A 16,905-nucleotide genomic window follows, 5' to 3' on the forward strand; every position below is an offset into this window, starting at 1 on the left:
TTCCCAATAGAGCTTTCTTTTGGTGGTATTTGATCACCTCTGTGGTTTTTATTCTTTGCACTATAAACAAAAAAATATTGACAATTTTGGAGAAAAAAAAATATTTTTTATTTTCTGCTATAAAACAAATCCAATAAAAAAACAGAAAAAGGCAAATTTATTCATCAGTTTAGGCCAATATATATTCTGATACATATTTTTGGTATAAACAAATCACGGTGTACAAGTTATAATGTCTTCAAACTATGGGATATTTTTACTTATTTACTTTTTTTTTACTAGAAATGGCGGCAATCAGAAACTTCTAGGTGGAATGCAATATTGCGGTAGACATTCTGACACTAACTGACACTTGTGTCACTTTTTGGGGACAAGTGACACTAATAGAGTGATTAGTGCTAAAAATATGCACTGTCACTGTACTAATGACACTGGCTGGGAAGGGGTTTAACATCAGGGGCGATCTAAGGGTTAACTGTGTGCCTAACCAGTGTTTGTGTGTGTACTGTGTGAGGTGCTTTCAATAGGGGAAGAGATGGAATTTATTCTCTGCTTTGCAGGGACACAAACACCATCCCTTCCCCCCTGTCAGAACAGTGATCTGCCTTGTTTACATAGGCAGATCACAGTTCTATCGCAGCTCTATCTCTTTCCCCCGACGATCGGCGTGTGGTGGTGGACTTTGAGTACCCGACACCTGCCGATCCGCTTCTGCTGTGTATAATACCCCTATATATACGTGATCTGGCTACCCTGCATAGCTCCCAACTGTCCCTGATTTTGAGGGACTGTCCCTGATTTGGAGCAATGTCCCTCTTTCTTCCCTCATTTGTCCCTCATTTTGGTCTGATCCATATAGTTGTATATAAAACACAGTTTTTAGCCTTAAAGTGTTTCCCAGCGCTAAACCTTTCATTCAATTTCTAAATTGCTGCATTTGTAAATTTTAAAAGCCAATATAAAGGAATAGTAGTGGTAAAAAAAAACCCTTTGTGGATTTAATTAACCTTTTTTTTTTTTTTGTTATTTTCCTTTAACCACTTCCCGACCTCCTCATGTACATTTACGTCGGCAGAATGGCACGGACAGGCACAATCACGTACCTGTACGTCCTCTGCTAGACGTGGGTGGGGGGTCCGATCGGGACCCCCCCCCGGTACATGCGGAGGTCGGGTCCGCTCGGGGAGCGATCCGGGACGACAGCGCGGCTATTTGTTTATAGCCGCTCCGTCGCGATCGCTCCCCGGAGCTGAAGAACGGGGAGAGCCATGTGTAAACACGGCTTCCCCGTGCTTCACTGTGGCGGCGTATCGATCGAGTGATCCCTTTTATAGGGGAGACTCGATCGATGACGTCATTCCTACAGCCACACCCCCCTACACTAGTAAACACATACACAGTGATCCCTAAATGTTACAGCGCCCCCTGTGTTTAACTCCCAAACTGCAACTGTCATTTTCACAATGAACAATGCAATTTAAATTCATTTTTTGCTGTGAAAATGACAATGGTCCCAAAAATGTGTCAATTGTCCGAAGTGTCCGCCATAATGTCGCAGTCACGAAAAAAATCGCTGATCGCCGCCATTACTAGTAAAAAAAATAAAAAAAATAAAAATGCAAAAAAACTATCCCCTATTTTGTAAACGCTATAAATTTTGCGCAAACCAACCGATAAACGATTATTGCGATTTTTTTTTACCAAAAATAGGTAGAAGAATACGTATCGGCCTAAACTGAGGAAAAAAATGTTTTTTATATATGTTTTTGGGGGATATTTATTACAGCAAAAAGTAAAAAATATTGCATTTTTTTCAAAATTGACGCTCTATTTTTGTTTATAGCGCAAAAAATAAAAACCGCAGAGGTGATCAAATACCACCAAAAGAAAGCTCTATTTGTGGGGAAAAAAGGACGCCAATTTTGTTTGGGAGCCACGTCGCACGACCGCGCAATTGTCTGTTAAAGCGACGCAGTCCCGAACTGTAAAAACCCCTTGGGTCTTTAGCCAGCATATTGGTCCGGGGCTTAAGTGGTTAAGGGGGTGTAGCAGGGGGCGTGTCATAGCCTACATACATTTGGTAGTAGGTGTCCCTCATGCCCATCTCAAGATGTTGGGAGGTATGACCCTGTACCAGTAAAACTGCTATAGGGTGGTCCGGAAGCGGTTCAATCAAAAGGGGGGTTATGTGACCATTTAAAAATGTAAACAGTGGTCAGTGGAACTCTTTATCTGGAATGTATTATTCTCCGTTTAGTGTTGGAGGAATGACCACATACAAATCCCAAAGAGAAATTTAGAATATTCTACATCATATGAAGCAAGGGTTCGATCGAAGCCATATGGAGATTTCTTTGATGGTCCTTGGAGTCACTGGAGTGCAATAGTCCCTTTTGTGTCAATTAAATCCAAGGAGAAGAATGATAACAAAGGTAAGAGAATGTGTTGTTGTCTGGGAAGAAGGGGCGGGTAGCGTATCGTATTTACGCTACGCCGCTTTAAGTCAGAGAGGCAAGTACTGTATTCTCAAAGTACTTGCCTCCTAACTTACGGCGGCGTAGCGTAAATGCGGCGGGCGCAAGCGCGCCTAATTCAAAATAGGCTGAGGGGGCGTGTTTTATGATAATTTGCTTTGACCTGACGTGATTGAAGTTTTTTTGGAACGGCGCATGCGCCGTCCGCCTACATTTCCCAGTGTGCATTGTGGCTAAGTACGCCGCACGGTCCTATTGATTTCGATGTGTACTTAAATGACGTAAATCCCTATTCACGGACGACTTACGCAAACAACGTCAATTTTGGGAATTTCGAAGCGGGAACGGCGGCCATACTTTTACATTGGCTACGCCACCTAGGGGAATGACTATCTTTAGGCGGCCTATCTCTTACGGAAATGGCGTATCTGTACTGCGTCGACCGGGCGTACGTTTGTGAATAGACGTATCTAGTGATTTACATATTCTATGCCGACCGCAATGGAAGCGCCACCTAGCGGCCAGCCTAAATATTGCACCCTAAGATAGGACGGCGCAAGCCGTCGTATCTTAGTTAGGTTTAAGTGTATCTCTGTTTGAGAATACACTTAAACTTAGGTCGGCGTAGATTCCGAGTTAGGTCGGCGTATCTACTGATACGCCGACCTAACTCTTACTGAATCTAGCTATTAGTGTAGTATTACTAGTGGCTTTTTTATAGTGAAAACAGAGGGCAATGAGATTATTGTAGGCTCTAACGAGCAGGGCCCTCTGATTCCTCCTGTATTAAACTGTATTGTATTTATATTGTCTACCTTCAAGTTGTAAAGCGCTGCGTAAACTGTCGGCGCTATATAAATCCTATATAATAATAAAAATTAATTGACATGTCTATTTGTGGATTCTATTTTCCAGATAAAGGATTCGAAGATCTTCTCGTAGTGATTTTATGCTGCTGTGCTGTAGTTGTCATTTTCATTCTTGTCATCGTATTAACTAAACTGTTCTGGAAAGACAGGTAAGCATATTAAAAAATAATCTACAGTATATTTGTGAGGTGATAACCTTCAAGGGCCTCATGCAACATTGTAATAGTACGGGGAATTAAATATAAAGGCCTGGATTCAAGAAGCAATTGCGTCTGTGTAACCATAGGTTACACAGCGCAATTGCTTACTTGCCCCGGCGTAACGAGTGCTCCTGATTCAGGAACCTCGTTACGCCGACTGCAGCCTAAGATATGCGCAGCATAAGGCTCTTATGCCCGCATATCTTAGGCTGTATTCTTGCGATGGCCGCTAGGTGGCGTTCCCGTTGTGCTCAGCGTATAGTATGCAAATTGCATACTAACGCCGATTCACAACGTTGCGCGAGCCCTGCGTACGCAATTTACGTCGTTTCCGTACGGCGGTTTTTGCGTAAGGCTGCCCATGCTATTAGCAGGGGCAGCCAATGTTACGTATACCCGTCGTTCCCGCGTCGCGAAATTTGAAATTTACGTAGTTTGCGTAAGTGAATCATGAATGGCGCTGGACGCCATTCACGTTCACTTTGAAGCAAATGTCGTCCTTGCGACGTCATTTGCCGCAATGCACGTCGGGAAAGTTTCCAGACGGAGCATGCGCTCTACGATCGGCGCGGGAACGCGCCTAATTTAAATGATTCCCGCCCCCTACGGGATCATTTAAATTGCGCGCGCTTCTGCTCCGTGAATCGAGGGCAGCGCAAAAAAATTGCGGGGGCGCAGGGCAAAAACGTTGCCCTGCGCCTCCGTAAAAATAGCGCGATTCTACCTGAATCCGGGCCAAAGTGTATTCACGCACTACTGTGGAACAGCTGAATGACAGCTGTGAAGGGGTTAAGTATGAATCAACTGCTACAAAACACTGAAAGGTAAAAGCAAGACCTGAGTGTGCATGAATATAAAAAGTAGCGCTGAGCTGTTGATAAAATTATATGCAAAGGTATAAAAACTAGGGTTGTCCCCAGTGGCGGCCCGTCCATAGGGGGCGCCCGGGCGCCGCCCCCCCTCCCCAGTCAGAAGAAAAAAAAAAAAAAATTATTTAAACCTGTGCCTTTAAAAAAAAAAAAAATCCTAAAAAGGTCCTTATGTGCACTGTGTCCGCGCGCCGGGCGCCGGGGACAGTGCGGTAGGAGTAGCGCCACGTCTGTGCAATCACGGGATTGCAGACGTGGCGCTACATTGGCAGCCAAAATATGCCATTGTGGCGCTTCCCAGCGCGCCATATGCTTCCGGCGCGATGGACAGTAGTATTGTCATTGGCGGGCGGGTGCATACACTTTCTATGTGCACCCGCCCGTCTCTGTGCTAGTTCCGACGTCACTGGACAAACAGGAAGTGACGTCGGCACTATCCAGCTCAGTGCGCCCGTTCGTGGAACAGGTAAGCTGCATTCTATGTCTTCCCCTCACCCCAGTTTGTACTGTTCTGTGCTTCGGCGGCAGCAGCAACAGCATCGGCGGCCGGCACACCCCCCCACCCGCTTATTGAGACTTCAACATGCCGTCAGGAAGCACCACCCCCCCCCCTCCCGCTGGTTGAAAACTTTTTTTAAATGTCTGCCGTCAGGAAGCACCCCCTATTATTGTTTTTTTTTAAAATGCACATTCACTGCCTGATCCCCACCCATCCACCTCGGAGCCTTTTATTGTAGTTAGACTGCTGGGACTTTTAGTTCTCCATCTTCTCCTGGGGCTAATGGAGAAGATGGAGATTGGAGAACTACAAGTCCCAGCAGGTTATACATACAATAAGGCTCTGAGGTGGATGGCATGCACCTGAGCCCAGGAGAAGATGGGGAACTACAAGTCCCAGCAGGTTATAATATAAGGCTCCTAGGTGGATGGGTGTCTTATATTATAACCTGCTGGGACTTGTAGTTCCCCATCTTCTCCTGGGCTCAGGTGCATGCCATCCACACCCATCCACCTCAGAGCCTTATTGTATGTATAACCTGCTGGGACTTGTAGTTCATCTTCTCCTGGGGCTCAGGTGCATGCAATCCACCATCTATGGGACTACAAGTCCCAGCAGTGAGAAAAACTGGACAAAGATGGTGGATTGCATGCACCTGAGCCCCAGGAGACGATGGAGAACTACAAGTCCCAGCAGGTTATAATATAAAGCTCCGAGGTGGATGGATGACTGGACAGTGACACAGTGGGGACAATTGGCACAGCGGCATGAATGGGCACAGTGGTGACAATTGGCACAGTGGCTGCGTTTGGCATGGCACAGTGGTGACAATTGATGGCACAGTGACCACAATTGATGGCATGGAACAGTGGCTGCATTTGATGGCATAGCACAGTGGCTGCAATTCATGGCATGGCACAGTGGTGACAATTGATGGCACAGTGACCACAATTGATGGCATGGAACAGTGGCTGCATTTCATGGCATGGCACAGTGGTGACAATTGATGGCACAGTGACCACAATTGATGGCATGGCACAGTGGCTGCATTTGATGGCATGGTACAGTGGTGACAATTGATGGCACAGTGGCTGCGTTTGATGGCATGGTACAGTGGTGACAATTGATGGCACAGTGGCTGTGTTTGATGGCATGGTACAGTGGTGACAATTGATGGCACAGTGGCTGCGTTTGATGACATGGCACAGTGGCTGCGTTTGATGGCATGGCACAGTGGTGCGAATTTTTTTTTTTCTTTGTTTGCGCCCCCCCAAAAATTTTGAGCACCAGCCGCCACTGGTTGTCCTGATACCAATACTAGTATCGGTATCGGGACCGATACCGAATATTTGCACGAGTACTTGTACTCGCGCCAATGCTCTCGATGCCTTTGCGGATACCTGGGATGGGAGAAGTCAGCGGGGGGAGTTGGCAAGCGGAGGGCGGGAGGGGCGGAGCGGAGAACAGAGCGGAGCGAAGAGTCTTCAGGCAGGTAAGCTTGCAGCCGCATCATGATCAGGGGTCAAGTCCTGGAGAAAAAAGTGTGGGAACTCCACTCCCCCACCAAAAGAAAAAAAAATGATACGCTCATATGCATAATTACTAAACCACATGTTTTTTCTAAATCCCGCGATAACTTGCGGCAGACCTTCGCAATGTCTCCTGGGAACCATGACAAAAGCTCCAAGGAGACATTGCGGCATCGAGGAAGTGACGGAATACTCGCACACTACCCGATGAATCCATATACAGGAAGCGGCCAGTAACATAAAGGATTACTAAGGTTCGCCTGCCCCTGACAGTGACTCGAGCTGGGCATCGCCGCTTAGAGAAGGATTGGCTCGGCTGCTCTAGTCCTGCAAAGGGAACTGCGTTCCTGCTGTGAAAAAAGTGCAGGAACTCTGTTCCCATGCGTTCCCGCAGGACTTGAGCCCTGATCATGATCCATCGGCGACCGGAGCCGTCGCATTCGGTAAAGGAGGTGACGCTCTGTGTTGCTGTTACACTGTCTGTGCTTGGAAATCTGCAACACCCATCTTGGTACACCCTGCACTCGGCCTCAATAAAGCAGCAGTGGACATCTTGTTACACCCAGCCTATGTAGTTCGGGCTGGGTGTAACAAGATGTCCGCTGCTGCTTTATTGAGGCCGAGTACAGGGTGTACTAAGAGGGGCGTCGCAGAGGCAGCATAGAAAAATAAATCCTCTCGTTCCTATAAGTGCCCGCTATTTTTGTAGTCCTGTCCTACTGTGACAATGCTTCTCTCTCTCTCTCGCGCGCGCGCTCTCTCTCATGAGTGAGGGTTATCACCATGGGAAAGGAAAAGTGTTATTGGCAGGATCAGCAAGAGAAAAAAGACTAAAATGAATGCAGCCTTAACATTTAAAGACTTTTAAGCAGCAATTAATTACATTTTTGTTCTTGGGTTTACAGTGCATCCAGAAAGTATTCAGAGCGCTTTCAAACAAACTTCTCGCAAGTTATCGTTACAGGGTATTTTTTGTAGAATTTTGAGGAAAATAATGAATTTTATTAATTTTAGAATAAGACTGTAACATAATAAAATGTGGAAAAAGTTAAAGCGGGTGTTCACCCTATAAAATATTTTTTTTTTTTTTTTTCTTCTAGCCTAAAATTCGGCATTGTAGCGCGAGCTACAGTATGCTGGTCTTAATTTTTTTTATCCCCGTACTCACAGTGTAATCGTACATAGTAGATTCCGGGGAATGGGCGTTCCAATCCAGACGGAAGGTGATTGACGGCCGGCTCTGGCGCGTCACGCTTCTCCGGAAATAGCCGAAATAGGCTTGGCTCTTCACGGCGCCTGCGCATAGTCTGTGCGCAGGTGCCGTGAAGAGCCGAGACCTACTCCGGCTGTCTTCGGGGAGCGTGACGTGCCAGAGCCGGCCGTCAATCACCCTCCCTCTTGAAAGGAACGCCCATTCCCCGCGGGCAGTCAGAATCTACTATGTACGATTACACTGTGAGTACGGCGATAAAAAAATTAAGACCGGCATACTGTAGCTCGCGCTACAATGCCGAATTGTATGGTAAAATGTTGTTCTGCAGGGTGAACCACCGCTTTAAGCGCTGTGAATACTTTCCGGATGCACTATAGATGCACTTTAAATATTAACTTGGTCATAAACCAAATTAATGATTGGCCTTTGTTGCACTGCAGTTTATCATTATTATCCTTATGTAAACACAGTGAAATTCATTTTTATATTCACAGAATAAAGCCGATCATTTGGCCAGAACTGCCAGACCACAAAAATGCACTGGAGAAATTATATATATCACCAACAAAGGTACCATTAAAGTTCTAAAATAACAATTGCTTCCATTTACTTATATATTTCTATTTATTTGTATCCCTTTAAAACTGATGATTTCTCCCTACAAACAGATATGCTCTATGGGCCAGATTCACGTAGCGCAGCGGATCTATAGATCCGCTCGATCTACGTGAATTAAGATCCGCTCCTGCAAGTTTAGGAGGCAAGTGGCTAATTCACAAACCACTTACCTCCAAACTTGCGACGGCGGATCCTAAATCCCCCGGCGGAATTCAAATTCCGCGGCTAGGGGAGTGTACTATTTAAATCAGGCGCGTTCCCGCGCCGATTTAAATGCGCATGCGCCGTCCGGGGAATTTCCCGGCGTGCATTGCTCCCACTGACGTCACTAGGACGTCAGTGGTTTCGACGTGAGCGGGACTTGCGACGCGCGTGTTCGTGAATCGGCGTACGCAAACGACGTTGGAAAATTCAAATTCGACGCGGGAACGCCAGCTATACTTAACATTGGCTGCGCCTGCTAATAACAGGGGTAAGTATACGACGGGAAAACCGCTACGGAAACGACGTAAGAACACTGCGACGGGTCCGCGTACGTTCGTGAATTTGCGTATCTCGCTGATTTACATATTATTTATCGTAAATCAGCGGGAACGCCCCCGGCGCCATTTTTAAATTGAAAAAAAGATCCGACAGTGTAACACAGTGTAACACTGTCAGATCTAGCCCTATCTATGCGTATCTGATTCTATGAATCAGGCGCATAGATAGGACCAGTGTAAGTCAGAGATACGATGGTGTATCTGTAGATACACCGTTGTATCTCTTTGTGAATCTGGCCCAAGACCTTTAAATTTAATGGCGTGGAGTAATTTTGGTGACAATTTTGGTGACATTGAATTCATCAAAGTGAAAGAGCTCAGTTTTGCTCATGTAATGGTGTGTGTGTGTGTTTTTTTTTGTTTTGTTTTTTTACCCTAATTTTTACATGCTTGCTGGAAAAGTTTATTGTACTTTTTTACAAAAAATAGAGTTGAAAGGAACTTCCAGAACCGTTAGGAGCTATTTTGTCCCCATTACTCACTTGAAACCACCAAGGCCATCCTAATTTTTCCCTCCCTATTAAAGAGGAAGTAAAAAAAAAGTCCTAAAAAAACAAACCCCTGCTAGATAAAGGCGTGATGAGCTAGTATGCATAGCATACTAGCTCATTATGTATTACTTACCTCCGATCGAAGCCCCCGTAGTGGTCCTCATCTTCCCTCCCCGGCCGCCAACATGTCGTCCCGGAGTTACTTCCGGTTATCGTGGCTCCGGCACTGTGATTGGCCGGAGCCGCGATGACGTCACTCCCGCCCATGCAAGCAGTACAGGAGGTACAGTTTGGACAAGTTTTTAATCTGCACATACTGGGCCATATTCTGAGAGAAGTTACGATGGAGTATCTCAGGATACTCCATCGTATCTGTCTTTTTTGGTCCAGGTATCTATGCGACTGATTCTTAGAATCATTTTCGCATTGATACACTTAAGATCCACCATGTGTAAGTCACTTACACTGTCGGATCTTAAATGTAATTACGCCGCCCGCCGCTAGATGGCGTTTACGTGAAGGTCTCATTTGTTAATGCAAATGAGCCTGCTACGCCGATTCCCGAAGGAGTTTGCGTCGCGTAACCGTCGCTAACGTCGTTTGCGTAAGCGGAAACTTACTCCTGCTATATGAGGAGTAAGTTTCCGCATGTCCCACGTAGGCCATGTTACGGATAGCGTCGGGTCCGCGTCGTGTTTTTCCGTCGGCTACGTCGTTTCCCTAAGTCGTTCTTGAATACGACTTTACGTCAATGACGCACACGTCGGCGTCATTGACGTTTTCCGCCGAGAACTGGAGCATGCGCACTGGGCTTTTTGAAGCCCGGCGCATGCGCAGTTACTTAGAATCGGGGGCGCGCTTAATTTGAATAGAAGCCGCCCCCTTGAAGATACGCGTGGCTACGCCGGGCCATTTACACTCTGCCGCCCCAAACTACGGAGCAAGTGTTTGGGGAATACAGCACTTGCTCCTGTAGTTTGGGGCGGCGGAGTGTAAATGCCTTACGCGCCGCCCGCGGACATTTACAGAGAATATGGGCCACTGTAAGCATTAAAAAAATATATTGCAACAATGTGTTTATAAATAGTCTGGAAACATTGTTTGCAAGCGCCATTCACCCCAGGGGCTGCTGCCCACGCTCAGGAGCAAGGCCAGGATATCAAACCAACAGCCAGTTCCTGCATTTACACCACGTTTGGTGCACTGAAGTGCCCAAACCTGTAGAATTGTGAACAAAAGTTTGTAAGAAAATTCTTGAGAAAATTTGTATAAACATTGTCAAAACATTTGAATATCGTTTAAGAGTAGTTCAAGATTTTGTTTGCTTTTAGCATTCGATTTTGAAATAAATGGACTTTACTGAATGAAAATCATATACACTGTTAGAAATTTGTACATTCGGGAAAAAATTTCCATGCTGTTTCTTCAAATTATGTCATCGTTGCAGTAGAAAACAAATGTCACACTGACCCCACTAATGGTTAAAAAAAAACACTCTTACAACATTCTTAACTAAAAATGGCAAGCAAAATTCAAAACGAGCATACCCAGCTTTTATAAAGAACAAGGCATGGATTATAAAATCCTAGCTGACCAAAAAACAAACAAAAAAAAACTGCATGCCAAAGGCACAATGAGCTAGTATGCATAGCATACTAGCTCATTATCAAATACTTACCTTAGACCGAAGCCCCCGCAGTGGTGCCGACGCACCGCTGTGGCCAGCGACATGTCTCCCAGAGTTATTTCCGGGCATCACGGTCTTCGGCGCTGTAATTGGGAGGAGCTGCAATGATGTCACTCCCGCACATGTGCGTGGGAGCCACCGGTAATGGCACAGCAACTGAAAAAAACGGAACGAGCGAGACGTTTCTTCGTTTCTTCAGAGTGCAAGTGCCGATGACCTCTGCACATGCTGATAAAGTGAATGGGCCAGATTCACAAAGAGATACGACGGTGTGTCTACAGATACACCATCGTATCTCTGACTTACACTGGTCCTATCTATGCGCCTGATTCATAGAATCAGATACGCATAGATAGGGCTAAGATCTGACAGGTGTAACTGTGTTACACTGTCGGATCTTTTTTTCAATTTAAAAATGGCGCCGGGGGCGTTCCCGCTGATTTACACTGAATAATATGTAAATCAGCGAGATACGCAAATTCACGAACGTACGCGGACCCGACGCAGTCTTCTTACAACATTTCCGTAGCGGCTTTCCCGTTGTATACTTACCCCTGCTTTTATCAGGCGCAGCCAATGTTAAGTATAGCCGGCGTTCCCGCGTAGAATTTGAATTTTTTAACGTCGTTTGCGTACGCCGATTCACAAACACGCGCGTCGCAAGTCACGCTCACGTCGAAACCACTGACGTCCTAGTGACGTCAGTGGGAGCAATGCACGCCGGGAAATTCCCCGGACGGCGCATGCGCATTTAAATCGGCGCGGGAACGCGCCTGATTTAAATAGTACACTTCCCTAGCCGCGGAATTTGAATTCCGCCGGGGGATTTAGGATCCGCCGTCGCAAGTTTGGAGGTAAGTGGTTTGTGAATTAGCCACTTGCCTCCTAAACTTGCGGGAGCGGATCTTAATTCACGTAGATCGAGCGGATCTATAGATCCGCTGAGCTACGTGAATCTGGCCCAATATCTCCTAAACGGTGCAAGTTTAGGAGATACTCACAGTACCTACAGGTAAGCCTTATTACCTTTTACCTGTAGGTAAAAGTGGTGTGTAAGGGTTTACAACCACTTTAAATTGTTGTCCTTGGCTTCAGCATTTTGGAACATTGACTTGAAACTAACATGCAGATGAGGAAAGTCAGAGTTAAGTTTGAACTCCTAATTTATGTACTCACTGTAAGGCATGGCTCGAACCTAGGCCAGTTCAGCAGGAATTGGCCAAGATTTAAACCATTAATGGGCAGGTTGAATGCACCAAGTTGATTGATCGATCAGCTTGGGTACAGCCAGCCTGCCGGATTTGTCTTCTTCCGGGCTGCCACCAGTAGAAGACAATTTCTCAGCAGGAAGAATTCCCTGTCTGCGGTATATACAGTACTTGCCTTTCCTTTGACACCCCCCCCCCCCCCCCTTCAATGCCATAAGCTAATGAAAGTACAGGTAATGAGGAGCATGTGTCTCCGGAGATTAGTAGATTACACAGAGGTTCCCATCCTGGCATCTGAGCTGAGTGTCAGGAGAGGGAAGGAATATATGATTTTGCGGATGTCTGCATCAAAGTTAACCTGTTGCTTTGCCCTGCAAGGACTCATCCACATTAGCACTATTCCAAAAGAGGCCCCAACAATCTTTCCAAGAGATTATATATGCATTTAATGAATTTATGCATGTCATTTACATGTACAAGCCTCCTTTGGAAAGACACAGAATAGGCCTGGAACTGATGTTGGGTGCCGCCATCTTGGATATGATGTCAGAAGCCCCAGTGGGCTCAGAGGTGTCCCTCAAGTGACACTCTATTATTCCTCTTTGGACCTCCCCTAGCTGCTACATAAAAGGTTATGTTAGGAGGTGAAGGGAGGGGCAGGGAGGCTGGACCAGCACAGACAGTACTTAGACACTTCCAGAAGAGGAGAGGGCTATGATGTGCAAAAAGGAGAGGATTGTGCTAGAGAACCAAGGCCCAGATTCTCAAAGGACTTACGACGGTGCAGCGCCATGTACGCCGTCGTAAATCCTAATCTGGGCCATCGTATCTATGCGACTGATTCTTAGAATCAGTTACGCATAGATATCCATTCGATCCGACAGGCGTAAGTCTCTTACACCGTCGGATCGTAACTGCAATTTTTTTTCCTCCCGCGAGGTGGCGCTTCCGTCGATTTCCGCGTCGAGTATGCAAATTAGCTAGATACGCGAATTCCCGAACGTACGCGCGGCCGACGCAGTAAAGTTACAACGTTTACGTTAGGCTTTTCCTGGCGTAAAGTTGCCCCTGCTATATGAGGTGCAGCCAATGTTAAGTATGGCCGTCGTTCCCGTGTCGAAAATTTATAAAATTACGCCGTTTGCGTAAGTCGTCCGTGAATGGTGCTGGACGTAATTTACGTCCACGTCAAAACCAATGACGTCCTTGCGAGAGCAATGCACGCTGGGATATTTTAGAAGCGGCGCATGCGCAGTTCGTTCGTCGCAGGGACGCGCTTCATTTAAATGAAACACGCCCCCTACCCGCCGAATTTGAATTCCGCCGGGTGATTTACGCTATGCCGCCGCAACTTTACAGGCAAGTGCTCTGTGAATAAAGCACTTGCCTGAAAAACGTGCGGCGGCGTAACGTAAATGAGATACGTTACGCCCGCACATTTTTGCGCCCATCTACGAGAATCTGCCCCCAACTCTTCGTTTTGACAAGTTTTAATACATTTTGCCTTGATATACAAGCAATGTCTTGATATAAGAGTAGCGTCATGTCACAACTGAGTATAAAAAAAGAATAGAGGAGCCTCTAATGCCGCGTACACGCGACTGTTTTTCATGACGAGAAAAATTTAATTTTTTAAATTGGTCATTAAAAACGGTCGTGTGTGGGCTCCAGAGCATTTTTCGCGACGTGAAAAATGGACATTAAAAATTTAGAACATGCTCTATTTTTTCTCTACGTTTTTCACGTCGTCATTTTTTACATCGTGCAAAATGGTCGCGTGTACGCTTTAAAGACGGAAAAAAAATGTGACTGCTCAGAAGCAAGTTATGAGAAGGGAAATTTGCATAATCAAGCCCAAAGGGTGGCGCGGTTCCAATGGAACTTCCCCTTTATAGTGCCGTTGTACGTGTTGTACGTCACCACGCTTTGCTCGAGCATTTTTTATCACGATCGTGTGTATGCAAGGCAGGCTTGACAAGAATCACGTCGAGAAAAACTTCGTTTTTTTTCCATGACATTAAAACCGGTCGTGTGTACGCGGCATTAGAGGTGCCTGTCTTTTATACCCTGTAAAAAAATGCTTTGCTATACAAGTGCTTTGGATTACAAGCATGTTTCTGGAACGAATTATGCTCGCAAACCAAGGCTTTACTGTAGTCATATTCTCTAGCATGTTCAAAGGTACATACATTTTTTTTTTATGGAATGGGAAAAACTCTGCTAGGTGGTGAAAAGGGGCCATATTCTTAAACAAGTTACGTAGGCGTATCAGCAGATACGCCTACGTAAGTCCGTTTCCTATGTTTAAGTGTATTCTCAAACTGAGATACACTTAAACATGCCTAAGATACGACGGCTTGCGCCGTTGTATCTTAGGCTGCAATATTTACGCTGACCGCTAGGTGGCGGTCAGCGTAGAATATGCAAATGACTAGTCACGCCGATTCTCTAACGTACGCTTGCCTGCCGTAGTGTTTTAACGTAGTTTCCGTAAGCGATACGCGGCGTAAAGATAAAGATGCCCCCTAGGTGGCGTACTCAATGTTAAGTATGGCCGTCGATCCCGCGTCGAAATTTCAAATTTTAACGTCGTTTGCGTAAGTCGTCCGTGAATGGCGCTGGACGCCATTTACGTTACAGTCAAAACAAATGACGTCCGTGAGACGTCATTTAGCGCAATGCACGTCGGGTAATTTACCCGACAAAGCATGCGCATTACGATCGGCGCGGGAGCGCGCCTAATTTATAGCTTGCGCGGGTGGACTTTACGCGACGCCGCCGCAAGTTTACAGGTAAGTGGTTTGTGAATCAGGCACTTGCCACTTAAACTTGCGGCTGCGTAACGTAAAGGACATACGTTCCGCCGCCTTAGATGTATAAGAATATGGCCCAAGGTCTCTACAAACTGTCCATTTTAGATACTCCAGTAAATAAATTGTACATACCCATTGTTTAAATGAGAGCAAGGACATTTTCTATGGTAATTGTGTTTTATAGTATTACATTTTTTTTGTATCTTGCAGTACATCCATATAAGCTTTAATCCTGACTACTTTGACAATTATCACATTAATAAAGTAGACTATATGAAAGCACAAGTGAGGACAGAAGACAATTTTCAAGTCAGCGCAACAGATACCCAACTAGAAAAGCAACTTGATACAAACGGTGGTAATAACATCTCATCTCCAGCAGTGGGCGTCAAAGAGTCTTTCTCTCTCATGAGCCATAGCGGGCAGTGCAACGAACCCTCAGATCACATGGCTGCTAATGGAACACATGAGATCGATTCACTGGAGAAGACTGCAAATTTTGAGAATGTTCTGTTGCCATCTACTGACTCCAGTTCCAAATGCATCATTCCAAATGACAGCCCAGAAACCCCTGGGGGTGGAACAGAGAATTTTCCTGCGTATCCCTACTCAGTGAAGCAACCAAACAACGCACCGAGAGGGATCTGCTGGGAAGATATTTCCATGTACATTGCCATGTCTGCCTTTAAGACACCCAACAGCACCATAAAACAGTCCAATAATATCTAGTTTCTTGAACAACCTCTCCTACTATAACAGACTATGATAGTTTTGTTTAATATTTTCTATAGATGTATAAAATTTCTGAAATATCGAACCTATGGAATTTCTCCAGGAAAACTTGCATACCCAGAAGGCTGTTCAGTACTTTCAATTTCTAAGATCAACTTTTGTTTGTGGAAAGACAATTGTTGTTTTATAGAATACCTGTATCTTTCTTATGCCCTGTACACATGACCGGTTTTTCCGTCGGAATAAGCTTGGATGGTTTTTCCGACGGAATTCCGCTAAAGCTGTCTTGCATACACACTGTCACACCAAATTCCGACCGGCAAGAACGCGGTGACGTACAACACTACGTCAAGCCGAGAAAAATTAAGTTCAATGCTTCCAAGCATGTGTCGACTTGATTCTGAGCATGCATGGTTTATAGTGCGTCGGAATTCCATACAGACAAACGGATTTTCCGAAAAATAGAGAATATTAGGTAAATTCAGTAAGAGTTAGGCCGGCTTATCAGTAGATAAGCCGACCTAACTCAGAATCTACGCCGACTTATGTTTAAGCGTATGCTCAAACAGAGATACGCTTAAACATATCTAAGATACGACGGCTTGCGCCGTCCTATCTTAGATTGCAATATTTTGGATGGCCGCTAGGTGGCGCTTCCATTGCGGTCGGCGTAGAATATGTAAATGAGTAGATACGCCGATTCAGGAACGTACGCCCGGCCGACGCAGTACTTTTACACCGTTTACGTAAGAGATAGGCCGAGTAAAGTTAGAGCTAGGCCCTATTGGAATAGTAATGTGAAGTATGGCCGCCGTTCCCGTGTCGAAATTCGAATTTTTTACGTTGTTTGCGTAAGTCGTCCGTGAATCGGGATTTACGTCGTTTACGTCCACGTCAAAATCAATAGGCCCGTGCGGCATACTTAGCCGCAATGCACACTGGGAAATGTAGGTGCCCGGCGCATGCGCAGTTCGCAAAAAACGTAAAAAACGTAAAATCAAGCCCCATTAACATACAACACGCCCCCCTCAAACACATTTGAATTAGGTGCCCTTACGCCCGCCGATTTAGGCTACGCCGCCGTAACTTAGCAGGTAAGTACATTGTGAATCATGTACTTGCCTAGCTAACTTACGGCGGCGTAGCTTAAATGCCTTAAGC

The 16,905-nt window shown here is 45.6% G+C and overlaps 1 protein-coding gene across 1 annotated transcript in view; it reads left to right on the forward strand.

Moving 5' to 3' along the window:
• The window catches only part of IL7R (interleukin 7 receptor), a 75,128-nt gene extending 59,138 nt beyond the window's left edge, over positions 1–15,990 (forward strand). Inside the window, exons 7-10 of the mRNA XM_040338295.1 lie at positions 2,258–2,432; positions 3,390–3,492; positions 8,148–8,223; positions 15,223–15,990. Of these exons, the coding sequence (XP_040194229.1) occupies positions 2,258–2,432; positions 3,390–3,492; positions 8,148–8,223; positions 15,223–15,741 (873 nt within the window). The 3' untranslated portion in view covers positions 15,742–15,990. The remainder of the gene's footprint in view (positions 1–2,257; positions 2,433–3,389; positions 3,493–8,147; positions 8,224–15,222) is intronic.
• The last annotated feature ends 915 nt before the right edge of the window (positions 15,991–16,905 follow it).

This window comes from Rana temporaria, chromosome 1 (assembly GCF_905171775.1).
Source record: "Rana temporaria chromosome 1, aRanTem1.1, whole genome shotgun sequence".
NCBI lineage: Eukaryota > Metazoa > Chordata > Amphibia > Anura > Ranidae > Rana > Rana temporaria.